Raw genomic sequence first — 27,586 nt, 5'->3', positions numbered from 1 at the left:
CCTTACTTCAAAGAAGGTGCTCTATGTGTTCCGTTTACCATTGTCCAGTAAGCAACTTATAATTTTATTTAGGACTCTGAGTGAATTGAGTGAATTACCAAACAAATGTAGTGCAAATAAGTACAATTTACATCCTTCTCACAAGCTTAGGGGATTCTGCATGCTTTATCCGGCCGAAGCACAGCATGGACATCCTGGAGTCACGAAACATGAGCAGAAAGGGGCTGACAGTTGGGAAACACGCAATGATTATTGCAGAGGTTTTCAAGAAAAACAAACTAAGACTATTAAAAACAGCCAAAATGACATTACTGATGAAGGAAAGGGTGTTAAAGAAGATAAAGGTGCTCACCAGGAGAAGGATGGTTTTGGTGGCTCTGATCTCAGGGGAGGATGTGGAGGAGATGTTGACCTTAAGGATGTTTTGCACCCTCTTCTTGTGCCTGTACAGGATGAAAATTGTGCAGCCACTGGCCAACACCATGAGGACAAAACATAACACATCAGGGAAGGATATCAATGCTGCATATAATGAGTCTGCAGTTTCATCATGACGAACAGCAGAACAGTGTCCAAAACTTTTTCTGTTTGTGATGTTTGTGTTGCTCAAATTACCACTCATATACACAGGATAAATGACATTGATCAACATGTTCATGATCCAGCACAGGATAACTGAAGGGACAACCAACTTGAGAGCCTTCACTTTAAGCTCTGCTGACCTGGAGTTCATGGGACTGATCGTGATGACCTGGAAGACACTCAACAGGCAGGTGGTGCCAGTAGAAACTCCTCTGCCCACTACACGAACATACGGGAAAAATCTGCATACAAAATCACCACTGAGGTGATGCCACCCAAAATTTGTCATTGTATTGTGGAATCCACTAGAGAACAGAACCAAGATGTTGCCTACAAGCAGATTCTTGACAATCAAATCTATGGTCCTCAACCTATAGCCAGTGCAATAAAGGAAGAGATAAAGGTAAAGAAGAGAGAAATTCCCCAGGAGTCCCGTTACAGTCAGTAATAAGAAGCTTGTTCTTAGTGCCAAATCCCTGGCATCCATCCTGTCAGGTCTCAACGACTGAGAGTTGTCTTCTGAGTTAGAGAATCTTGAGTGGGAATAGGAGGCATGGACCACATGTACCTCACCAGGTGAAGTCCAACATTCTCCACTCACCAATAGTTCCTACTTTGAAATAATTATTTAACATTTGCCTGTCATGTCAATGTGTCCAAGGTTTGAATGTACAACCATTAAAGAACACTTGTAATGTATGAATCACTGCTGTGAAAGCCACACAAACAGTGACTTCTTTCTTCCCCACCTATTATTCATGAGACAGACACTATGACATTCCTTACAAAGAGAGGACAGCAGAGGCAGAGAGGTTGAGATTTTCATCTAAATTCCCTCACAGGGTAGGGGCAGATGGTTAGTGGGGATCTGAAGCTGGCTGGGCTGGTAACAATGATGTGTATTTCATCCAGAATATACTACAATACTAGCTACCTCAGTTCCTCAGATAAACCAGATGCAAATTTAGTTTTGCTTTCAAACCGTGTAATTTCAATTTAGATTGTGTTATTTATTTTAAAATTTAGGTAATGACAAGTTTTAACTTATTTATGAGATTTATTCTATGGGCAATTATAAACTGTTTTTCTTTTGTTATTTATTTTTCTTTTTACTTGGAGAGCCTAATTCTTTTTTTTTTTCCAGCTTCTTTTTCGGGGGGGTGAGGTAATTTAGATTTATTTATTTATAATTAAATGGAGGCACTAGGGATTGAACCATGGACCTCTGGCATGCAAAGCCCACACTCCACCACTGAGCTATACCCTTCTCCCAGGCAAAGATAAACTTTGAATCAAGCTGTAGAGATAGTCATAAAATGCAGATGCACCAACCGCAGCACAAAACAGCAGGCACCTGCCCCATGACAACATGCACTTAATGAATGCAAGAATGGCTCAACATGAGGACGGCAACAGAAATACTCATTTACTCACATTCCAGGAATAAAAGTACAATGGCACAAGTCACAGGAACTCTGGGACAGGAATTTGCAGCAAAATGGAAGGACCTAGAGATGATTATATTTTGTGAAGTATTCAGCCAGAGAAAAGCCAAATTATCATATGATATCACTTATATGTACAATCTAAACAAATGATACAAATTTTATTTATAAACCACAAATAGACTCACAAACATAGAAAACAAACTATGGTTACCAAAGGGGAAAGGTGGGGGGGATAAATTATGAGTTTGGGACTGACAGACAGACATTACTATATAAAATAGATGAAAAACTAGGCCCAGCTGTATAGCACAGGGAACTACATTCAATTTCTTATAATAACATATAATGGAAAAAATCTGAAAAAATACATAGTATATATAATAAATTTATATAAATTTTGTAATTAAAATCATATTACTAATTTATAAAAATATGTAATATATATATAACTGAATCACTCTGCTATACACCTGAAACTGACATTGGAAATCAACCACACTTCAATAAAAAATAACATTAAAAAAAAACTATGGGAGAGGAAACACGGATGCCTGACGAATAGTGCATGGTAGAAACAAAATTATTAATAATTGCAGATCATTGTACACATGTATTTATTAATATCTGATTTAAATAAGAGTATTAGTAGTAAGGCAATATTTATGAAAGATATGAAAATACAACAAACATACAAAATGGAATGCTAAGGCAAGCAACTTGTGTATGGTATAAGACAGATAATATTTGCATTGGCATTATAATATTTCAAAGCAGCAGAAATATCACAAGATGCATTTGAGCCTAAAAATGGTACCTGAAATGCATAAAGCTCTATTTTTCCTAAATGCTGCTTCCCTAACTTTAAGTAGGAAGAGTTTCTCCATGATAAACTGAGACATAACAATTAAACCTATTAAGCACTTCATACACCCAGCGTTAGAGACAACATTTCTATTCCAGCAATGGCTGCCAGACACGCTTTTTCTGCCCAGGATCAGACGACCCCTGTACACGCATCCTACTCTGTGTTACAAGTATGGAGGTATCACGGGCACACCTCTGACACCTGAAAATTATGTCTATGGTTTCTGTAAAGTAGACTGAACACCAGACTGACCTAGGAACTACAGACTTTAAGAATATTAAAAATCAGATTTCACTATGACTTGCATTAAACCACAGCAATCACTGTCAGCAAGGATTACACACATGACATTAGGAGCCATCGGGGTGGTGAGAGGTCTAGGACCACAGCCCTCTTCACTATCTCACTTCACGCCTCGGGATTTACTCCACCTTCCTGCATGGCTTTGGTCATAGACCTTGTTCACACATAGAAGAGTCCCTTTGTCCAATATTCACTTACTCAGACTCCTGATATGAATCCTTCCTTTATAGACTCTGCCTCTATGATGAATACCAAGAAAACTCAGTGAATTTTCTGCTGCCTGGATGGTGGTCTCAGCGTGATGATCAAAGCCGTCAGTATGTGTACAAGAGGGGCAGCTAGACCCTGAGATATGAGCTGGTGATCCTGTGACCTCCCCTCCCCTCAGAGCTGCAATTATCACATCACCTATAGCAGCCCTCGCAGGAATGGGCTTGGGAGAGGTGATTACTTTTGAAAACTATTTTTCCAGTTGCTAATTACAAAGGATGATTATAAGTTTCTAGCTAATATACCTCAAGAGACTACCGAAGTGTTTGTGACAGCCTCTTGCTTTTTCACGACCCCTGGAGGCAGACACTGGCTCACACGGAGGGAGCAGGAAGTACTTAGGTTTGACACGTAAGGGACTGGGAGCAAGTATGTGTCTCATTGGATGTTCCGCTCCTGAGAAATTCTACCCAAGAGAGTTCTTCTCTAATTTCATACAGCTGAGCTGCACCATCAATTAAGTTAAAAGCAAAGAAATGGAATTTGTCCAAGTATGTGAGGAAGATTTCAAAAGAGACACGGGGCTGGGGAACAAATAAATTGGGAATTTGGGATTAGTGGATACAAACTACCATGTACAGAATAGATAAACAACAAGATCCCACTGTACAGCACAGGGAACTATATTCAATAGCTTGTAGTAACTTGTAATGAAAAGAATATGAAAAAGATTATGTATATATGTATGCATAACTGAATCACTATGCTCTACACCAGAAATCAACACAACATTGTAAGTCAACTATACTTCAGTTTTAAAAAAAGAGATACAAGTAACAAGAAAAACATGATGCCAATAATCTATATTAGATATCACTGCACTCATCTGCACAACTCAGTATAAATCAATATGTAAACGTGTTAGGAGAATAAACTTTACTGATACTGACCCTCACTAGTGATAGGAAACATAAGGAGACTAATATCAGTAGAAGAAAGAGGGAAGGTTCTGAGAGAGTCCCTTGCAAATAAAAGCACCAGGATCGGATGGTTTAACAGGGAGATTCTACTGTTCCTATAACTCTCAGATAAGCTGTCTAGAATGAGGTATTATTTTAGCTTTACTCAAGTACAGGTGGATCAGAGGCTATGTATCTGACACAGACACTAGAATTGGCTTTTTTTTTTTAAATAATGGTGTGTATGTATGGGAGGTGACAAATCTGTACGTCAGGTTACAATGGGTGTATTCCGAAATTGCATGACTGTTCAAATGGCTACTGAGTTGTCAGGAGTTTGCCATGCTTTAGCGTATTTATTTGTATTTTCTCAACAAATGTTATGGTACAATTGTTTTTCTTGATGGTCTCTAAAATCATAGTACTTAAATTTAAGAACAAAAACAAAAATAGATAAGGCAGGAATCATATCCAGGACAGGTGAGGAGACAAATCTTTAAAAGCCAACCAGGGGAGGATATAGCTCAGTGTAGACTGCCTGCTTAGCACACATGAAGTCCTGGGTTTAATCTAGGGTACCGCCGTTAAAAAAGTAAATAAACCTAATTACCTCCCTCCCCACAAAAAGACAATAAATAAATTTTACATTTTTTAAAAAGTAAATAAATAAAAATAAACCTAATTACCTCCCTCCCCACAAAAAGACAATGTAAAACAAATATTTTAAAAATAAAAAATTAAAAGCCAATTAAAAGAAAGACCTCACTAGGGGTAGAGCTGTAACTAGATACACCTTTAAGATACAGGGCAACAAACTGTATCAACAGTTCTGAATCACCTCCAAACATGTAAGAACTTCAAGGAAAGCTCTCAAGACATTTCAAAGACGCCAATCTTTCACTATCTGAAATTTTACATCAATTCTGTCTCACCGGGCTGGTTCTCACTCACTCAACTTTTGTAGGGACACTCAAGAGAAGGGACAGCCTGAACAGAAGAGGTTTGCAAAGTGGATTGATGGGAACAGCAGGTAAGCTATTGAGGAACTGGGAGTGGGGGTGGGGAGTGTCACAATATTGTTGCAGAAAAGGTGTTACAGCTCAGTTGTGACAGCAACCTGGATCCAGGCGAAAGACCAAGCAGCACTCGCCAGGGAGCCCAGAGGAGTTAACACTTCAAGTTCCGGATCCCGGCCGCAGGTTTATACAGGCCTTTTATAGGCTGCCAGTTTTACACTTTGCAACATCATATGCAACTAAAGTGCAACAGAAGTTGACCAACCAGGAACAAGCTTTGTAAAATAGACCAATCAGGAGTGAGCTCCATGCAAATGAAGTAATACCAATGGACCAATCAGAAGTTAGAGAAGTGGACCAATCAGAAGTGAGAGTAATAACCAATCAGAAGTTAGCTCAGGAAACCAATAGACTTCTAGGTGTAAGTTAGCCGCTTTAGAGGCAGAGTGAGATAGAGCCTCTGGGCCAGGGAACCTGACGGTGCTAAGAGGAGAGCAGCGGCCCTGCCGGTCTTTTTATGGGGCTTCCGCCTCAATATGAAGCTCCTTCCAGTTATACAGGTAGGAAACACAAATCAAGGATTCGAAGGGAGCCCCTCCCCAATCAGTAACTCTACAGATCTCCCAAAGCAACAACTCCCACTAGCTCACCAGTCTCAGACACCAGTACACACGGCTCCCCAGTCCTGAGCATATCGTGCTGCCAATTCTGTTCACGGAACTCTATTCAATGACCTGCCCCAGTGATAGTCATAAACGTTGACTCGAGTACCCAGCAGTGACTCCTTCAAGCTCCTAATATCCCCTCAATGACTCAGTCACTGCCCCCTAATATCTCATCCTTGGTTCCCCAAACCTCCACATTATTAATAACCCACAGACTCTCCCAGAGCTGGCCTCCAGACTTCCCAGTCACTAACCCTACAGTCCAGTCCTAGCAAAGGCCACGCAGACTGCCCCAGGTACCAGCTGTCACTGACTTCCCAGTCAGCAGCCTCACAAACCTCCATCACAGCTCCTCAGGCCCTGAGACTGGAACCCACAGGTCCCTCACGCCATCGCTGACCCCACACTCCGTCCATCACTTAAGTATAGATTCGCCCAGTTAGCAACTTCACGCAGACTTCCCTCATCCCATTTCAACAGACTTCGCGACTGCTGACCACACAAACCGCCTACGTCCAGCACACCTACTCCCTGGACCCTCACACTCTCTCCGCGGACCCCCACGGGCCCTATCACTGATCCAACTCTGACCCCCACAGAAGTGTCCCCGGCTTACCTGGGCTTCTCACAGCGCGGCTGGAACCACCGCCGGCTTCCACAGGCTACTTTCCGAAGCGGGTCGCCTGGCAACGCCGCACCGGCCGCGCACCCACTGCGCAGGCTCAGTGACACCTTTGGGCCCTGAGGCGCTCCCGGTCACGTGACGAGGCTCCAGGGACCCAGACGCTGGGCGTTGGCGCCTCCAGGGGCAATATGGCGGCACCTGTGGCGCAGCCGTGTTTGAAGGTGTGCGGTCCAGGGAAGGAAGCCTCTTCTGCTGGACCTCTCAGCTCTGAAACCTCCATCTCCCCAGGTGCCATCAACAGTGCGTTACACGTGCCAACTCTGACAATGCAGAGCCATCTTCTTCCCTGTCAATGGTGTGGGACCAAGACTCAGGTGGCCGTGTCCGCTGCGTCTCCTGTCACAGGAGGGTGTGGGTCATGTTCACTGAGCACTTTTATCCTTAGCAGAGGTCAAGGGGCAGACTTTAGGAATGTTTTTGGCGGAAAAAGCTTTAGAGAAAAAAATAGTGTTTGGAGGAGCTGAGGGGGTGAAACCCAGTCTCCCTAAAACTGAGTTCCCCTACTGGGTTTATGATCAGTCTCTCTGTCCACAACTTTATTCCCTTTCTTGTCTCCTGATAAAAGATATTTTCATATACTGAGATATAAAGAAGTCATTCTGGCTTATACATGTGTTAACTTGAACTTGATGCTAATTAAAACAGCCTGTTTATGGCCTATCAGACATACACTGTACACCTGCTTTAGTTTTTATAGAAAAAAACACACTGACCATAAGTAAAGAATGTTGATGTTAAAATAAAGATTAAATGCCTGTCTTCCCAAGGATGCCAATCCTGGTCCTCCTTCGATGATATGACTGTTTTCCCAGGTGCCAAGGCCATGCTGACTCACTGGATATGTGCTGTTTGTTTTTTTAAACCTTGAATAAATGTAATCCTGATTGGTTTAATGTTCTTTGTTCTGACAAGATATAAAACTGTGCTGAAAATCCTGTTTCTCCGAAGCCGTTTCTCAAGAGTAATCTGGAAAGTGGGCTTACAGGCTAGTCCTCGGTGTGGCTTAAATAAAACTCTTTTCTATTCTTATTAGTTTATTGATTATTTTTTTCAATACCTCTCTGACCTAAATCCTGGGCTAACTGAGCACTAATCAGAGTCAGATGACTGAGGTTGCTGTTGTGGACAACATCGTTATTAAAGGTAATAAAGGTAACATCCTTAAAAAGGTAAACAGTAATAAAATTGCTGTTGTAGATATTATTAACAAATAAACTCAAGCTGTTTCCCCAGGGCACGATGAACTCACAGACCCTTGAGCCATAGACCATCTAACCAGAGAATGTTAAAAACAGTCTGACTCCTAAAACTACAATTAAGAAATGTTACAAAATGATGATTAATCTCAGTTTCTTTGTTCTTCACTCTTAAAACATCCCTAACTCAAACACCAAGATGAAGTGGATCTGTGACTTGCCTCCCACTCCCTTGCTTGGTACCCTACAAATAAACAATTACTTTGCTGCAAACACCTGCTGTTAAGAGTTTGGCTTTCGGCACCTCGGGCACACAGCTGGGTTTCAATTTGGCAATACTGGTGCCCTCCAAGGCCCATTGCTGGGTATTGGAGAAGGGATTGGATTTAATAAGAGCCTAAGGTTGCTCTTGGAATTGATTTGACTTTTGTCTTGTGTGATGTGAGTGTATATTTGTGTTAGAGAAGATGCACTATTTTAGTTGGCGAACATGGGGGGAAAGTTCAGGCTCCTAAAAACACCCCTTTCAGATGCATCCTACAAAACTGGACTACCTTTAGTTCTGGTTCTCTGACTAAAGGGAAAAAGGGTTTTTTTTTGTTTTGTTTTTTTGGTAACACTGCTTGGCCACAATATTCTTGAGACTCTGAAGAAAAATGCCCACAACAAGGCTCATTTGACAATCCAAAACTGGTTTTGCCAACTTGATAAAACATTTTCTTTAGAATTCTGACCCCACGGGAACAAGTCCTTCTAGACCTTGCTTTTCTTTCCCTGTGCCTGGAGATGTAAATGCTCTACCAGGGCTCTCAGGAACTCATACCTTATCTAGACCAACTCTAATTCTTGAGACTGGGGGGAGGGGGGAGAGGCCTTTTCATTTTAATTTATTCCAATTGTTAGTTATAAACTAGTGAGTTTTATATTTTAATACCTGATTCACAACTAAGTTTTAAAATGAAGCTATGAGAATCTCTGTCTGGATGTATGTATGTAACATGTGAATTATATGTCTTTACCCTTTGATAGTCTTACCAAAGTTAATTTATAAATGGGCTCTATTTAATTGGCTTAAAGGAAGTTAAACACTTTTATAAATTCTCAGAAATATAAAACAAATCAACCCAAATGAATTTCTGGTTCACATGATCTGGGAAATATTCAATAGTAAATTAATATCTGGTATTAAAGTTAGTTTAAGCTTGTTGGGTTAATACACACATGTCTATTTTTATTTTTAATTAAAAATAAGTTATTGCTTAAAAAACATAACCATCATCTGAGCTTTCAGCAAGTTGTAATCTTTCTGCTGGTGGAGGGTTTGAAATATTGCCAGAATTACCAAAATGTGATGGACACCAAGTGAGCAAATGCTAATGGGAAAATGGTGCCAATAGACTCGTTCAACACAAGGTTGCCACAAACCTTCATTTGTGAAACAAACAAACAAACAAGTAATTTCTACAAATACAATGAGGTATGCCTGTAGTTGCTTGCACAGCAACAGCGTGCTGTATGTGATATTATCTGCACTTTACAGATAGAGAGAGTCTCAGCACATTAGGCAACTCATTGAAGGTAATTTTTTTTTTAAAGAGAAAGCAGTAAGTTGAAACACATAAACATTCAGTAAAAACATTTAAATTTGTGCTAGTAATTAAAGAAATCTAAGTTAAAACCTCAAAGCACCATTTTTCACTTATTTTTTATTTTAAAAATTGAAGTATAGTTGGTTTACTATATTGTATTAGTTTCAAGTATACAGCATAGTGATTCGGTATTTTTACAGATTATACTCCTTAAAAATTTATTACAAAATCATGGCTATAATCCCCTGTGGTGTACAATATATCCTTGTTGCTTATCTATTTTATACAGTTTATCTCTTAATCCCACATCCCTAATTTATCCCTCCCCCTTCCCTCTTCTTTGGTAACCATGAGTTTGTTTTCCTGCGAGTCTGAACCTGTTTCTGTTTTGCATTTGCATTCATTTATTTTTTAGATTCCACATATAAGTAATATACAGTATTTGTCTTTCTCTGTCTTAATTTACTAAGCATAATAATCTCTAGGCCCATTCACATTGCTGCAAATGGCAGAATTCCATCCATTTTATGGCTGAGTAATATTCCATTGTATATATATTCCACATCTTTCTCCACTTGTCTGTTGATGGCACTTGGGTTGATCCATGTCTCGTCTATTGTAAATAGTGCTGCTGTGAACATTGGGATGAATGTATCTTTTCAAATTAGTGTTTTCATTTTTTCCAGATATATACTCAGGAGTGGAAGCACTGGCTCACATGGTAGTTCTATTTTTAGATTCTGAAGACTCTCCATAGTTTTCTATAGTGGCTGCACCAGTTTACATCCCCACCAACAGTGTACAAGGGTTCCCACTTCTCCACATCCTCTCCAACGTGTGTTATTTGTAGACTTTTGATAACAGCCATCCTGACAGGCGTGAGGCACTCGATTCTTTAGCTAGAATAGTACTAGACAATAAAACTGCTTTAGATCAAATTTTATGTGTAGTAGCCAGAAGCTCCTGATATATATCTACATATCTATATATGCATCTATATATATCACACCTGAAGTTAAAACCTGCTTAGATAAAATTAGGCAACTGGCTACCTGGCTACAATAAATCTCCCCAGAAGTACCAGGTTCTGACTGATTTTCAGGCTTATTCTCTTGAATTCCTCAGGAATAAGAACTCTTTCCCAAGGTTTACTAAAGTTTAGGTTGTCACTCCACCTCCTACTTCTAATTGGGTCTCCTGCACCAAAACAATGGACCAGGGGACTAAGATTTTACTCATGTAAGACTCTGGTCCAAGACCTGGAACTCGGGAATATGTCCAGCTCAGTAGGCAACATTTCCAGTCCCCAGACTGAGGCAGAAAGTAGCCAGAGCAGTCGTCACCTGTTCCCTCAAAGACATGGGGCAAGTTTAAACAGGAGTGGGGGTTGAAACCAAGTCCCCCTAAAACCGAGTTCTCTTACTGAGTTTATATATATTTTTTTTATTCTTTAATTTGGTAACTTTATTTTTTGAAGCATGTATTTTTTAACATTTTTTATTGATTTATAATCATTTTACAATGTTGTGTCAAATTCCAGTGTAGAGCACAATTTTTCAATTATACATGAACATACATATATTCACTGTCACATTCCTTTCTCTGTGAACTACCATAAGATCTTGTATGTATTTCCCTGTGCTATACAGTATAATCTTGTTTATCTATTCTACAATTTTGAAATCCCAGTCTATCTCTTCCCACCCTGAGTTTATAATGAATCGCTCTATCCAAAACTTTATCCCCTTTCTTGTGCCCTGTGACCTCAGTCCTGTGCCAGCTAAACACCAGTCTGATGACTGACAGCTGTTGTCGATAACATCCTTAATGTAACAGAATTGCTGCTGTAAACAGCATCATTAACACACAGACTCAGGTTGTTTCTCCAGGGCAAGATGAGCTTTCAGGCCCCAAGCCATAACCACCCGGCCAGAAAGATCTTAAACCGGAGACGTCCTGACTCCTGAAACCACGATTAACAAACGTCACAAAACGGTGATTAATCCCAGCCTCTTTTTTCCCCCCTCTTAAAACATCCCTAACTCAAAGACCAAGATGAAGTGGATCTGAGACTTGTCTCTCACTCCTCTGCTTGGCGCCCTGCAAATAGCCATTACTCTGCTGCAAACGCCCGCTTTCTGCACCGTGCGCACAGAAGCCCTTGCTGGGTTAGCGGGACAGAGGATGGAGATGTGGAGAGGAAATGGCACAGTCTCTGTAGGGCGAGCGGAGAGGGCTGGACCAAGAAAGATGAAGTAGGAGGAATGTCCCTGTGACCGAGGGGGGTCAGTTTTGAGGGCAGGCCTCCCCATTTTTATGGGCGGGGCCTTTGGCAGAGGTGGGGCTCCCGGCGACAAGATCGGGAAACACCAGCCTCAGAAGCCCAAAGAGGGGCAGTGGAAGTCGGGGGATACACTTTCCCACGTTCCTTCCGGTGACACTCCTGTATTGGAACAAGCCTGCTCACCGTGCTGACAGAGCCTACGAAAACAAGCGTCAGAGGGGGTAAGCGACCGGCCTGAATCACACAAGTCAAAAAGGCAAATGACAGGGCAGCAGGGAGCCTCCTGCCTGACTGGGAGCGGCTTCACGTGAAGCGGTTGACTGGATTTCCTGAACCGACCCAATGGCGCCCTGGTGAAGCACGCCCACCTGCCTTCCTTCCAATCCGCAGGGTCCCTCGGGGGCTCACCCCTCCCCTCCATCCCTCCGCGGGACTCCACGGCCACACTCCCGCCTGCTGACACTCGCGGCCAGCTCCCCAGTGAGACGACTGGGGAACTAGTTTATACTGGGATACTCGTGCCAGGGCAAAAGGCTGGCTCTGCAGGCCAGGCTGGGCACGAGAGGCCACACACCAGGTTCCCTTCAAGCACCTTCTAAGCAGGAAATCATGGCAACTCTCGGCAAAGGATGTCTTTTTTTCTTGAAAATCATTATTCTGTCATTCTGACTCTCACAAGGCCCTCAAAGAGTCCCAACTCCCCCCTTGTGGGTGGACTGGCCTAGCAACTAGCCTTTAAAAGAATTCAGCAAAGGTGCTGGAAGATGCAGACATAACAATGCAATATGGTCCAGAAACCACCTTCGTTGAGTTATGGGGTGTTCCACACAGCAGTGAGGAAGAGCTCAAGGCATATGATCTCAAAATACACATCAACGGTGTTAATCTGATGAAAAATGAGGGTAGACTTAGGACAAGTGTCCAAATTTCTATTGCAGTCATGGGCTTATCTCCTTTGTAAGATCCCTGAGGTTTTGCTAAAGGGTCTACATACTGAGCATATCCACATTTATTTCTGACACGTGATGGGGAACAACGTTACGGAAACCCTTGTCCTATGCACTGCCACGCAGCGAAGGGCTGACCTGGCAGGTTTGGGGTGTTTGGACCCTGCACATTCCACAGAAAGGAAGGAAACTTCACTGGCACCTGGAAAGGACCCTCTGAGCCCTTAAAGGTTCTCATCCTGCCTGACCAGACTGTCTGGGTATACCTGGGGTTTGGGCCAAGTTGTATGTGTATGCTAGCAATACGATTTTGGTCGAACACCCCTTCCTGTCTGCCTGGGGCTCTGGACCACGCTGTGTCATTCTGACCTTTAGGGGGCTGACATTTGAGAGGTTAAGATCAGTCACGTGGTCTCTCCATGCCGACATAACTCACCCCCAGTAAAAACCCTGGCCGCTAAAGCTGAGGTGAGTTTCCCTGGTTGCCAATAACCCCTGAGTGTTGTCATGTTATTGCTGGAAGAACTAAGCACGGTCCATACAACTCCACTGAGAGGACAACGGAAAGTATGGACCTGGTGTCTCCTAAATTCTGCCTTATGCTCCTTTTGCATTTGCTACTTTTTATTTGTAGCTTTTCACTATGATCAACTGTAACCATAGGTAGAGCAGCTTTTATAAGTTTAATGAGTGCTTTTAGAGAATAATCAGAAGTGAGGCTGGTCTTAAGGACCCGACACAACAACCTTCCTAAAACCTCTTTCTGATGTGAATTTATTGATGACTTTTAAGCCAAGCTTACTACAATTCAACCTACTAAGAGCCACTGATACTTAATGAAGTCTATCTTTCCATTACCATTACATTCATTGGCATCCTCTCTGTGAAAGTTTTCAACCACATAAAGAGCTGAAACTTTGATCAAAAGGCTTTTCCACATTGAATGTATCAAATCTTCCCTACATGTTTCCTGGGACATAAAATAAGATGTAACTGGTAACCGAAGGCACTACAACATTTACTGCGTTCATTAGGTTTCTCTCCTGGGCAAATCCTCTGTTATCTCCTGAGGGTGCACATCTGTCCACTGGCTGTCCCACCAGGACCACGTTCCCTTGGGCTAGGAACCCACTGATGTTTACTGACGTCGGGACTGCCGTGGAAGGCACGTCCACTGTCACTGTTTTAACAGACTTTTTCTCCTGTGTGGATTCTGTGGTACGTGGGCTCTGATTCCCAAAGGGATCACCTTCCACCTTGACTGAGTCTACGCCTTTCTCTTTCACATGAGTTTTCTTATGTTTCGTGAGGGAGGACTTGTGGAAGAAGGCTTTCCCACAGTTGCTGCATCCATGCGGTTTCTCTCCCGTATGGATTCTCTGATGTCTACTGAGGATTGCCTTCGTGGAGTAACCTTTCCCACAGTCACCACATTTATAGAGTTTCTCTTCTGTGTGGCCTCTCTGATGTCTAATGAGACTTGACTTCTGAAAGTAGGCTTTTCCACATTCACCACACACATAGGGAGGATTTCCGGTGTGAAACACCTGGTGTGCGACGAGACATGGCTTATGACTGAAGGCCTTCCCACAGTCACTGCACCTGTAGGGCTTCTCTCCAGTGTGAGTCCGCTGATGTATGAGGAAATTTCCCTTCTGGATGAAGCCTTTCCCACACTCGCTGCATGCATAGGGTTTCTCTCCTGTGTGGGTTTTCTGATGAACGAGGAGCTGAGACTTCCTGAAGAAAGCTTTCCCACACTCACTGCATCCGTGGGGTTTAATTCCTCTTTCAACTTGCACATGTATGTTGAGCTCTGCTTTCCGACAGAAGGCTTTACCACACTTAAGGCATTTATACGGCTTTTCTCCCGTATGAGTTCTCTGATGTACGGTGAGTTGAGACTTTTTGATGAAGGATTTCCCACATTCAACACATTCATGATGTTTCTTTCCTTTTTCTGTTTGATGGATCATGAGTTCTGGATTTGTGCTGGTCCTGTTTCCATACTTACTGCGTTTAATCCCAGTGTTACTTTTTTCATGCTTAGTATGAAGAAATGATTTCTCATGTCTATTAATCTTACCAGATTTCTTCACAACACAGTTTTTATTCTGGTTAATTAAATCTAAACTAGAGTTCAGTATGTTATCATGGCTTTGCCTTAATGTAACAAGATTTCTGTGCAGATGAAAAATATTTCCTGATGAACTATGTTCATGGCCTCTTTCCACATTTTTAAGCTTGTTTTGGATTTCCAAGTACCACTGCATATGATCACCAACTTCTCCAACTTCTAGAAAGAAAATTAATTCTCTCACAATCAGGTTATGTAATAAACTCCTTCTAAAATGCCATGGTTTGGGCTGGCTCTTTGTGACAATTCTACTACCATATGAAAGAAATCATTCAGTGTAAATTTACTTCTTGAATGTGAAGGTAAACACAATGAAATAAATAAAGCAATTAACATCCAAAAAAAAAAAGCTGATACACAAAGGTAGATAATTTCCAATTAGGAAAATTTTTGCCACTCTCCAAAGAGATCCTTGCAAAACAGACAAAGAGGATGAAGTAGAAATGTGTCTCATTATCACAAGATAAAGTAAGTCAGGGAGACATTTGATCTAGCATGATGGAATATATCCATTCATTCCACCAATATTTATCAAATGTCTATTATATATCATGCACTGTAATAGCATTTGAATACAAATAAAAGAAAAACACATTTTCTGCATCTCACTGGGCAAAAGAGAACAAAATGGAAGCAGAGGAATAAGACACTGCAGCCTGAAAAGTGGTTCACAGATGTGAGGAACAATGGGAGCTGTTCAATTTTAAACAGGTAATCACCTGTGAGAAAGAAAAGGTCAGCCAAGACACCAAGAATAAAGATTTAGCAACCTCATATAAAGAATTATAAGTTTTCATTCAGATAGAACAGCAGTGCAAGGGCCCTGAGACAGAAAAGATTCGTGGCTAGATCAAGAAACAGAATAGTGGAAATATGAAAACAAATTTATGTATATATATATGCATGACTGGGACATTATGCTGTACATCAGGAACTGACAGATTGTAACTGGCTCTAATCTACTTCAATAAATTTTTTTAAAAAAAGAAATAGAATAGTGGAATAACTATATATAGAGAAGGAAGAGTTGACATTCAAAAGGTAGACTGAAGTCCTATCAGGTAGATCTGGTAGGGAGAATCTGAATTTGATGCTAAGACTGGTGGCAAGCCACTGGAAGTTCTGGGAAGGTCGAGTGTCAGTTCTGATTTACGTTTCCAAAAGATTCCTGCCTGTCACGTGGATAGTGATGGGACAGGAAGGAGTGGAGAAGGGAGGAAACAGGCAGTTAATGAAGTGATCCAGGCAAGAGATGACGGTGGCTTGGTCTGGAGCAACAACAGTGCAGATGTGGAGAAGTGGTTGGACTCAAGGCACGTCTAGGAGGAGGAAATGACAACAGTCAATGCTGAATTCAATGTGGGCTACACGTAAGAGGGAGGAATCGAGGGTTCTTCCTGGTCTTTGGCTTAAATGACTAGTAGTACCGGCTATGTTGTTGAGGAACATTAGGGAGACAGACTGGGGGTGGGGGGTGGTTGGTTTTTTATTGAAGTATAGTTGACTTAAAATGTTGCGTTAGTTTCAGGTGTTCAGCAAAGTGATGACTATATATATATATATATATAAAATACACCCTCTTTCTCAGATTTTTTTCCGTTATACGTCCATTACTAAATACTGAATATAGTTCCCTGCACTGTACAGTAGGTCCTTGTTGTTTATTTATTTTATATATAGTAATGTGTATGTTAATCCCAAACTCATAATTTATCCCTCTCCCCCTTTCCCCCTTGGTAACCATAGTTTGTTTTCTATGTCTGTGAGTCTATTTCGGCTTTGTAAATAAGTTCATTTGTATCATCTCTTTTTTAATTGAAGTACAGGCACTTCACCATGTTGTGTTAATTTCTGATGTACAGCATAGTGATTCAGTTACGCATACCTATATTCCTTTTCATATTATTTTTCATGATGGACTATTACAAGGTATTGAGTATAGTTTCCCATGCTATGCAGTAGGACCTTCTTGTTTACCTATTTTATACATAGTAGCTAGTATCTGCAAATCCCAAACTTCCAATTTACCCCTCCCCCACCCCTTCTCCCCAGTAATCACAAGTTCTTTTGCTATGTCTTGATTCTGTTTCTGTTTTGAAAATAAGTCCATTTATGTCATTTTCTTAGATTCCACATATAAGTGATATCATACAGTATTTTTCTTTTCTCCTTCTGGCTTACTTCACTTTATATGAGGATCTCCAAATCCATCCATGTTGCTGCAAATGGCATTATTTCATTCTTTCTTATGGCTGAGTAGTATTCCATTATATATATATATAATAAATACATAATGGACAGCTTCTTTACCCATTCATCTGTCAATGGACACTTAGGTTGCTTCCAGGTCTTGGCTAGTGTAAAACAGTGCTGCTATGAACACTGGGGTGAGTGTATTTTTCAAGTTAAAGTTTTCTCTGGATATATGTCTAGGAGTGCGATGGCTGGATCATAAGGTAACTCTATTTTTAGCTTTTTAAGGAACCTCTGTACTGTCCCTCATAGTGGCTGCACCAGTTAACATTCCTACCAACAGTATAGGAGAGTTCCCTTTTCTCCACACCCTCTCCAGCATTTACTGTTTGTGGAGTTTTTAATGATGGCCATTCTGACAGGTGTGAGGTGGCACCTCACTGTAGTTTTATTTGCATTTCTCTGACAATTAGCGATATTGAGCATCTTTTCACATGACAAATTTTGAATGTGGAAAATTTGAGTGTGTATTTTGACATAAACATTTTGAGACAGCTATTGGATATCTAACTGCAGACATGAAGAACTCAATTGGAGACAGGAATCTAGAGACAATTTTGGCTAGGGGACAAACTTGGGGGTTACCTGCACAGGCTTAACTCAAAGATATCCCAGGTTCGGGTCCAGACCACCACAATAAACCAAACATCACAATATGGCTAGTCATGCAAATTTTTTTGTTTCCTGTGTGCACGTAAGATTTATATTTACACTATACCACGGCCTATTAAGTGTGCAATAGCATTATGTCTAAAACAGTGTACGTGCCTTAATTAAAAATACTTTCTCACTAAAAAATGCTAACCATCATCTGAGCCTTCAGCGAGGTGCTGAAGTAACATCAAAGATCACGCATTACAAATCAACATAACAAATATAATAATATCAGGAAAAGTTAGAAATATTGCAAGAACTACCAAATGTGACAACACAGAGACACGAAATCAGCAAATGGTACTGATAGACTTGCTTGACACAGGGTTGCCACAAACCTTCAATTTGTAAAAAAACAAAAAACAAAAAACAAAAACAAAAACAAAAAAACACACACTCTCTGCAAGTACAATAGAGCAAAGCACAGAAAATGAGGTGTGTCTGTATCGAAATACTACCTAAACAGAAAAGACTAGATAAGGTCTCTTACAAAGAATTAAAATAAAAAACAGAAAAATGATGGCCCACACTCAAGTCTTTATGCATTCCAACTTTTGGGGCTTTATGAGTGGAAATGCACAGAGAACAAGGAAGGTCCTTCCAGAGGGAACAGACAGTGGCTCACGACCAGGGAAATGAGCAGCTAGAGGTATGAACTTGAAGCAAATTCTGACAGAGGCAGGTCAGAAGGCAAAATGTCTTTTGGTGGCCATCCTGCTTCTCAATCTAGTCTCTTATTAACTCAGCATGCTGCCACCACGTTAAATCTTCCTAAAGGGCCCTTCTTAGCAGGAGGACATAGCCCAGTGGTAGAACCCATGCTCAGCATGCACAGGGTCCTGGGTTCAATCCCCAGTACCTCCATTAAACACAGAAATGACAAAAACAAATGTCCACTTACATTTATCCTTCAGTCTAAGGTTAAACAATCTTTTAAAAACATAAGCCACACCATGTCACTCTTCTGCCCCAAACCATTCAATAACTCCATCACTGTGGGAAGAAAAATCCTAAGCCCTTAAAATGGCCTGCAATGCCCTGCCTGGAGTGGGCCCCTTTCTCACCTCAGGTCCTATCACTTCTGCTCCGGGTCACTCTGCTGGACCCACAGTCCTCAAACGTGCCGCGTACACAGGCCTCAGGGCGGCCACTGTTGGGACGCTTTCCCCAGACCCACCCGGGGCTCATGCCTCACCCCACTCACCACCTTAGCAGAGCAGAGAGGCATTCCCTGTCCCTTGTGTATGACACATCAGCCTTCCCACTGCTTGACACTCATTTCCCCCATGTTGTTCTTCATGGTTCTAATTACCATCAGAAAAGTTACCATATTTATTGTGTACCTCCCCCAGTTAGAACGCAAGCTCTATCAGAATAAGAACGTCAACTCTTCCATTCTCTGCTGTAACCACCTGAGATAAAGCACACTATACAGCAGCACATATGAGGCACTAAAAATACTTGTTGAGGGAATGAATCAATGAAACAATCATATGTATGTAAAGCACTGCAGAGACTGGTTTAAATGAAGCTGACTTGGAATTTAGGGAATAGAGAGAAAATTCTATGTGAGCCTTGATCGCAGAGGGATTTAAACATTACATAGTTGGTAGCAGGGTTATAACCAGAACGTTTTAGACCAGGGAAATTAAACCGAGAGCAACAACTAAGAGGAATCAAGAGAAATACGTGCTCCAGCAAATCAATGTGGAGTCAGCAAAGCAGGCGTGAGGTTATGGTTTGACTTCAGGCAGAACCTACGACAGTGAAGTTTTTGGTTTTGTTTTTTTATTGGAGTGAACTCCTTGATTTCAGTGTATTTGGGAGGTATAATTTATTATGAAAATTACAATACTTACAGTTCTTCACTTACCATTATAAAAATTTTCAAACATGCAAATTGAAGGACTTATACAGTGAACAGTCATATACCCACCTCTTTGATTCTAGAGTTAACATTTTGTTACATTTGCTTTATCTCCTATTTGCCCATCCAGAATGAGGAGATAGACAGATGCACATTAAAAGACAGAGTTGCCATGGGAACACAGCATCCAAGGATGGGTTGAACGTTAGGAAGGGAAATCAATACTACCTGAGGTTCACTACTCAGAAGACAATGGTGAACCTGAAGTTCTCTCTTTGCAGAGGGGCATGGAAGACTGAAATTTCCAAAGCAAGGGAAGAGGAAGGAACAAGCAGTGGTACCACAGCAGTCAGTGAGGAAGGGAAAAACTTGAGAATCCTCAGAAAGAAAAAAATCTAAGCAAATCAAATCAAGATCTGAGATGATTTAATCAGTATAACATCCAGAGGTGCGAACACAGAAGTACTTTCCTCTAAATGTGTAAGCAACGCATGGTAACACAGGAGGGTGATACTCAGAGGCTCTGTTTAGATATTGTCAAAAGTTTAGAAGCAAGAAGATGAGCCACCTCAACGCTATTTAAAATGCGTGAGGCCTTCACAAATCTATGAATTTACTTCCACTCTTTTCTACCTGAATGTTTCTCATTCACTCACCTGGTGAGTTCTGACCAGAGGTGTTTTCCTCTTCTAACCATGGCTGGTCTCCTTGCTTCAATTTGAAGATTTCAGCTGGTTTGGAACTTTGCAACCCTGTTCATGAAAAATAACAGGATATTTATGAAAACACCTTTGGACATGCGATCTAAACATTGTGAAATGATACCTTTTACAGATTGTGCAACAGCACCTTGGAGAAGATCTTTCCCCTAGGAGTAGGGGAAGCATACCCCTCTGTCTGAGGCCCAAGAGGAAACTGAGACTACCACTTATAAAATCCAAGTTTTCTGTAGGAGTCAGCAAACTATGGTCTGTGGCTGTAACTAAGACATTACATTTTTACATTTTAAAAGTGTTATTTAAAAAAAGGAGGGGAGGGATACGTTAGGAGTTTGGGGTTAACAGATACACACTACCATGTATAAAACAGATAAACAACAGGGACCTACTGTATAGCACAGGGAACTATACTCAGTATCTTGTAATAGCCTATAATGGAAAAGGATCTGGAAAAGAATATATATATCTGTGTGTGTGTAACTGCATCACTTTGCTATACGTCTGAAACTAATACACTGTAAATTAACTATACTTCATTTAAAAAGTTATAAGATTTTTCAAATAAACAAAAAAATTAATACTATTATTACAAGATAACACTATTATGATTTAGAGTTAACATCAAATCTTCTAATATCCAATCAGTACAATTCCCTAGATGTATTAGTAACAAATTCACTTCCTCTTTCAAAGCCACACTTAACTTTTAGACTCAGAAGCTACCACATCTCTTTAACCTAAAGAGAAAGTTCAACACAATAAATGTAGACACAAATATTCATTATTATTAGACCATTATATTTGCAGAGAAAAACCTAGATAATTCAGCTTAAAATTGTACAAGTTATATTAAAGCAGTGCAGTTAAACACCAAACATTAAAATTAAAATTATGAAGAATGAATAAAGATATAGAGAAATATCAAAAAAAAAAAAAAAGCGTTACAGAGACAGAAGGTAGCTCACATGGCCTGCAATGTTTACTATCTGGCCCTTCACCAAAAAGGTCCGACTTTCTGTTACATTATTCAACACTTCAGATACCCTCCAAAGCATTCCACAACTGAGGAAGACTGCTGACGCGGCACAGGGGGGCGGTCCTCACCCACGGACACCAGGTGGCTGTAGTTCTCTAGCATCACGTCCCGGTACAGGGCCTTCTGGTCAGGGGCCAGGAGCTGCCACTCCTCCCACGTGAAGTCCACGGCCACATCTTCAAATAATAATGATCCCTGTAGTAACAAATTCTTCTTTAATGTAAGTGATTCTTATTTTCTTTAATAATTCTTTTTTCAGTAGTTTTTTTCTGGTTTGTTTTTTAGGGGGTAGGTAATTGGGTTTGTTTATCTATTTATTTTAATGGAGGTACTGGGGATTGAACCCAGGACCTTGTGCACGCTAAGCACGCACACTACCACTGAATTATACTCTCCCTCCCATAATCTGTGATTATTTAATGATTTGGAAGAGATGTACAGAAATTTATTCTAATCATTTCTACGCTATAGACTGTATCTATATATGCAGTTTACATCATATACTGGGGAAGAATGGGAATTCTTCTACAGACATCCTGCTGCTTTATTTCAGCCATCCATTCACTCACTAATTCAGAAGGTTTTCTGGAATGTGGTCATTAGAGCCTCTTGTTAACCTTGACAAGATCTGCCGTCTGTGTGTGTACGTGCATGCCCTGAACTACATGTGGATGGCATCAAAATGAACACTCGTGTTCTTGCCTTCAAGGAGCCTTCACTTTGCGTGAGTTAAATAGAAACAGTAAGTTCTAGAATTAAACATGAAAAACCTGAAGATGCTGGAAATGTAAGACCCTGGGTATAAACACTGTTTAATATGTAGAAAGGCAAAATAGAGACTATTAAAGATGAATGAGCTAACTTGAAACAGACGAATTCTCGAAACAAGAAATACAATCACTGAAATGAGAAATTCAACCTATCTCCTGACTACAAATTAGATATAACCAAGAGGGAACTAGACAGCAGATCTGAAGTATGAAAGACAACAATGGAAAACACAACAGCGAGGCTGAGAGAGATGAAGGGACGAGTGAGAATGTTGAATTTACACCGATTCTGAGCGTGAGGGAAGAACAGGAAATTTGACGGAAGGTAATAACCAAAGATGTAAGGGTGGAGAATATTTTAGAACTGGTAAATGACCCCAAACCTTGGGGTGAGGGAACCCAACAATTCCAAGTAAGATCAGGGAAAACAGATCCATTCCTAGACACACAGAAGTAAAACTGCAAATCACCAAACTCAAAGGGAAAATTCCAAACTCTCCAGGAGGAGAACACATATACCTAACAAAAGAATAACAAATACGATTTAACGCCACTAAGCAATGACAGAGTCAGAAAAAGAATGGAATAGTAGGGGGAGGGTATAGCTCAGTGGCAGAGTGCGTGCTTAGCATGCACAAGGTCCTGGGTTCAATCCCCAGTACCTCCACTAAAAAATAAAATAAAATAAAATAAAAAATCAATTAAAAATACATGAAGAAGGGATTGCATTAAATCTGTAGATTGCCTTGGGCAGTGTGATCATTTTATCAATATTGATTCTTCCAATCCAAGAGCATGGGATACCTTCCCATTTTTTAAAGTCATCTTTAATTTCCTTCATCAATGGTTTATAGTTTTCTGTGTATAATTCTTTCACCTCCTTGGTTAGATTTATTTCTAGGTATTTTATTACTTTGGGTGCTATTTTAAAGGGGATTGTTTCTTTACTTTCTTTTTCTGTTGATTCATTGTTAGTGTAAAGAAATGCAACTGATTTTTGGACATTAATCTTGTAACCTGCTACCTTGCTGAATTCTTCGATCAGCTCTAGTAGTTTTTGTGTGGGCCGTATGATCCAGGAATCCCGCTCCTGGGCATATATCCAGAAGCAACCTTACTTCAAAATGACACCTGCACCCCATGTTCATAGCAGCACTATTTACAATAGCCAAGACATGAAAACAGCCTAAATGTCCATCAACAGATGACTGGATAAAGAAGTAGTGGTATATTTATACAATGGAATACTATTCAGCCATAAAAACCGACAACATAACGCCATTTGCAGCAACATGGATGCTCCTGGAGAATGTCATTCTAAGTGAAGTAAGCCAGAAAGAGAAAGAAAAATACCATATGAGATTGCTCATATGTGGAATCTAAAAAAAAACAACAAACAAACAAAGCATAAATACAAAACAGAAATAGACTCATAGACATAGAATACAAACTTCTGGTTGCCAAGGGGGCAGGGGGTGGGAAGGGATAGACTGGGATTTCAAAACTGTAGAATAGATAAACAAGATTATACTGTATAGCACAGGGAAATATACACAAAATGTTATGGTAGCTCACAGAGAAAAAAATGTGACAATGAATATATATATGCTCATGTATAACTGAAAAATTGTGCTGAACACTGGAATTTGACACAACATTGTAAAATGATTATAAATCAATAAAAAATGTTAAAAACAAATACATAAAGAAACCTAACTACCTCTCCCCAAAAAAAGAATGGAATAGTACTTTCAAAGTGCTGAGTGAAATAACTTCCAACCAAGGATGTTACAATTATTAGTATATCTTAATATGATATATGGATTTCTCCTATTGTTTCTAATAAGCTTGTGGTGATTCTCAGCTTTTTCCATTTATGCAGCCAAATTATCTGTAAGTAAGGAAAGTTTTAAATCCTCTTTTCCAAATTTATTTCTCTTTTACCTCTTTTCTTGACTAGTATTTCTAAATAATGTGGTGTTGGTGGACATCTTTGTCTTGTTCCAATTTTAGGTAACATATCAAAGGGGGTATGAAAGTTTCTGAGGATGTTTCACATTATCAAACTGACTAGGGCCCTATGGTATTTAATGGTCGGGGACCGAGGGTGCTATATATCTTGTAAAGCAAATGACAGTCCCATAACAGGAGTAACTGTGAAGCTCAAGATGTCAATAGTACCCACAGCCTCCCTCCCACTGAAAAGCATAAGTATAGTAAGTTATGTTGTATCCCAGAATAAAACTCAAAACTATTTAAAGGAATAAAAATCCATCACTCAACAATAAAAAATTTACAGTGCCAGGCAGCCCATCCAAATTACCAGATATGCAAAGAGAAAATAGACTCATACAAAGACAAAGGATCATCAATGGAAACAAAACCAAAAATGACATATATAGTAGAATTAGTAGACAAGGATGTTGAAACACATATTATACATTCATATATTTAAGAAGGTAGAGGAAAGAATGAACATATGGAGTAACATGGAAAATATCAAACAGACCCAATTCCAACTCTAGAAATGGAAAAAAAGGAGTCAGGAAAAGTTCTGAGCAGATTCTCTGACCTGCAGCTCCACCATTCCAGGTTTGCCTTGACATTGACATTAAAGTTAGTGTTTCTTTTTCTTCAGATTCAGGCTCTTATCAATATGTAATTTTACCAGTGAATCAAATCCATTTTTATAAGCCTCTACAAATACAAGAAGAAGAAAAAAAGTGGGGGGAATAAAGAAACATTAAAACTCACCTGGACCTTGGTCATTTTCTTCTGCTCTTAGAAGATGGCCAGGAATGGGGATCTCTTGGTTTCTATACACTTCTAGACTGTCTTTCAAATTCTGGTCGTAGATCTCACATCTCAAGTTAATGATATCCCCACAAGTGATGCTCTCCTGGTCCTGGAACTTCCTTCTCCTTGCTTCACTTGATTCTAAGGACTTAAAAGCAAAGTTACTGTTAGTGGTACATTCCCTTGGGCCTCACACCTTGTCAGTGTTGCTATAGGTGCGGAACCATAGTTCCCACGAAGATATCCACATTCTAATCTGCGGAACCTGTGACTATGTTATATCACATAGCAAAGGGGAACTGAGGTTGCTAATAAGATGACCTAAAAACAGATTTCCTGGATTGTTTCGGTGGGCCCAACACAATCACAAGGGTCCTTATACATGGAAGAAAGCAGAAGAGACCAGAGAGAGATGATTTGACAAGAACTCCACAGACCATTGTTGGCTTTGGAGATGAGGGGAAAGGGAACCAGGAGCCAAGTAGCGTGGGCAGCCTTTAGAAGTTGGAAAAGACAAACAGATTCTCCCCCTAGAGCCTCCAGGAAAGACACACTCCTACTGAGATCTTGATTTTAGCCCATAAGATTCTTGTTGAAATTCTAACCTATAGAACTGTAAGGTAATAGACTTGTGCTGTTTAAGCCACTAATTTTTATGTAAACTTACAGAACCAACAGAAAACTAATATAGGTGTCCACTTGCCCTCTAACATAAAATCCCAATGCTTAAAAGTTTTCTTTTGTTTAGGAAACCAAAACATCTAGACTTCAAAGGCAATGCAAACATTAAAGATTAACGTGCCAGGCAAATCATAAGCTTTTTAAAAATTTCACCCTCACCGCCAGTCTAGAAGTATCAAATCACTAGATCCATGTATACATGAAGAGAGTCAAGGCTTAAAACCTAGAGATAGTCCTTTGTCCAGAATTGCATACGTTCTAAGAGGCAGTGCTGGAATTAAAACCCAGGTCTTTTTCTCTCCAAAGCTCATGACCTTAACTACTGTGCTTTCTTAATCAAACAATCTCTAAAGTTTAGTTCCATGTAGGATTTCCTAAAAAGTTTACTACCCATAAATTCACATCAGAAGGTAACATATAGACATAGTCCATTTGTTGGACTTCTGAAACAGCTCTCAGAACACTCAATGCATGCATGCGCACACACACACACGCACGCGCACACACACACACACACACACAAGCACTCTTATTCCACAGAGAAATGGGAAAGGAGTATGTCCCAACACTCATTCCAAAGCAGCAAATCAAAGAGAGACAAGGAGTCAGAAAGACTCACATTATAAGGTCGTTAATTCAGTGGAGTTACCATGGATTTCCTTCTAGCCACAAACTTCTTATTTTCCAGTAGCTTTTCTAAACCCCCAAAGCCACAGACCCCTACAGCAACTCTTCTTTGACCTCTGGGTACATTCATTCTCCCTCGGTCTCCAACTAGCATCACGTTACTCTCAGCACCAGGACCAGAGATCTGGACAAAAGAAAGGATATAAAACTATTTATAGGACTATTAAAGGCTATAAAACTGTAGCTGTAAAACTAAGGACTGTTCATGGGGAGGAGGACATGAATGCGACATGAATGCAGGGAAGGGTCTTTTAAGGCAACATTTGTGGTGAGGGCAGCAAGGGCCATGGCTTTCTTCCAACTGGTTGGTGGTGAAGTAACAGGGAGGTGTTTCAGAAGTCTTAATCATCAACCTTCTGGCTGCAGCCAGTCTGAGGTCTACCTGCTGTGGTCAGCAAGTAGTAAGCATCCTGCCCACAACTGGCATCTTATAACAACTCAAAGATATACATCAGTTGTGTAATCCCGCGAACTAGGATTCCGTGAACTATTGTTTCCTAACAGCTTTCCCTGTGTTTCTGCACTCCCTCACTTCCCTAACTAGTCTGCTCTTTGGAATACAGGGAAGACCTAGGAGACCAAAGCCTTTTTCTACAAACAAGAAACAGGGGACACAGCCGGGCTTCCTTACCCGGGACCCGGTCAGTTTCAATATCCCCTTTTCTTTGATGCTCCTCAATTCTGCGGCCAACAGAAGAAGGATATGAAAAAGAGTAAGTTTTGAATATAGAGGTTAATCATGAACTCGGCAGGGGAACTTGGTTTTAGGGGGGCTGGGTTTCAAAACACCCACGCGGATACACACCCTCCCCAACACAAACCCTCACCAACATGACCTTCGGTTATTTATCTCTTCAGACACTTAAAAACACCGACTGCCAAGGGCCCATTACTATAGCCAAGAGTACCCAGCGACTGGACCTAAAGAAAGCCCCAGAAGGCCTTTAACTGGACTCACAGGCCCCTCAGTCCGGACCCACGGACCCACGTGAAGACGCGGACCCACCTGATGCTGAGGTTCTCAAGGCTCCTGGCAGCTACCAAAGACTGAACTCTCTTCCAGAATGATCCCCAGTCGTACTCTCGCGCCCTAGTCCCCTCTCTGGCTGTCGCTAGGGACGCTTCTGACCTGGCCGGACCTCAGCGGGTTTTGGGGGTGTTGGAGTTCTGGCCTCTAGCCCAGCTCTATGACGCAACGTGGCCACGCCCACCCCGGCGATGGGCCGGAAGTGGTCAC

At 40.8% G+C, this 27,586-nt stretch overlaps 2 protein-coding genes across 5 annotated transcripts; both read right to left on the bottom strand.

The window, feature by feature from the left end:
• Window positions 1–26: 26 nt before the first annotated feature.
• On the bottom strand, window positions 27–1,169 carry LOC105092021 (vomeronasal type-1 receptor 2-like). Its single transcript, XM_031457133.2, has one exon. It carries the CDS (start codon window positions 1,067–1,069, stop codon window positions 128–130), a length of 942 nt encoding a protein of 313 aa, XP_031312993.1. The 5' UTR covers window positions 1,070–1,169; the 3' UTR covers window positions 27–127.
• ZNF350 (zinc finger protein 350) lies at window positions 388–27,586 on the bottom strand. Of its 4 annotated transcripts, XM_064489784.1 has the most exons (8): window positions 27,356–27,586; window positions 26,981–27,030; window positions 26,282–26,473; window positions 24,940–25,129; window positions 21,484–21,610; window positions 20,317–20,412; window positions 2,017–2,090; window positions 388–470 (listed from the first exon to the last, which is right to left on the bottom strand). In XM_064489784.1, exons 4-7 carry the CDS (start codon window positions 24,952–24,954, stop codon window positions 2,047–2,049), a joined length of 282 nt encoding a protein of 93 aa, XP_064345854.1. In that variant the 5' UTR covers window positions 24,955–25,129; window positions 26,282–26,473; window positions 26,981–27,030; window positions 27,356–27,586; the 3' UTR covers window positions 388–470; window positions 2,017–2,046. The 4 variants fall into 4 exon arrangements, with proteins under 4 accessions (XP_064345854.1, XP_031312957.1, XP_031312958.1 ...); XM_031457097.2 differs by lacking the exons at window positions 388–470; window positions 2,017–2,090 and adding an exon at window positions 9,664–15,045; XM_031457098.2 differs by lacking the exons at window positions 388–470; window positions 2,017–2,090; window positions 26,981–27,030 and adding an exon at window positions 9,664–15,045.

This window comes from Camelus dromedarius, chromosome 9 (genome assembly GCF_036321535.1).
Source record: "Camelus dromedarius isolate mCamDro1 chromosome 9, mCamDro1.pat, whole genome shotgun sequence".
NCBI classification, from domain to species: domain Eukaryota; kingdom Metazoa; phylum Chordata; class Mammalia; order Artiodactyla; family Camelidae; genus Camelus; species Camelus dromedarius.
This window is presented reverse-complemented; position numbering and strand designations above follow the sequence as displayed.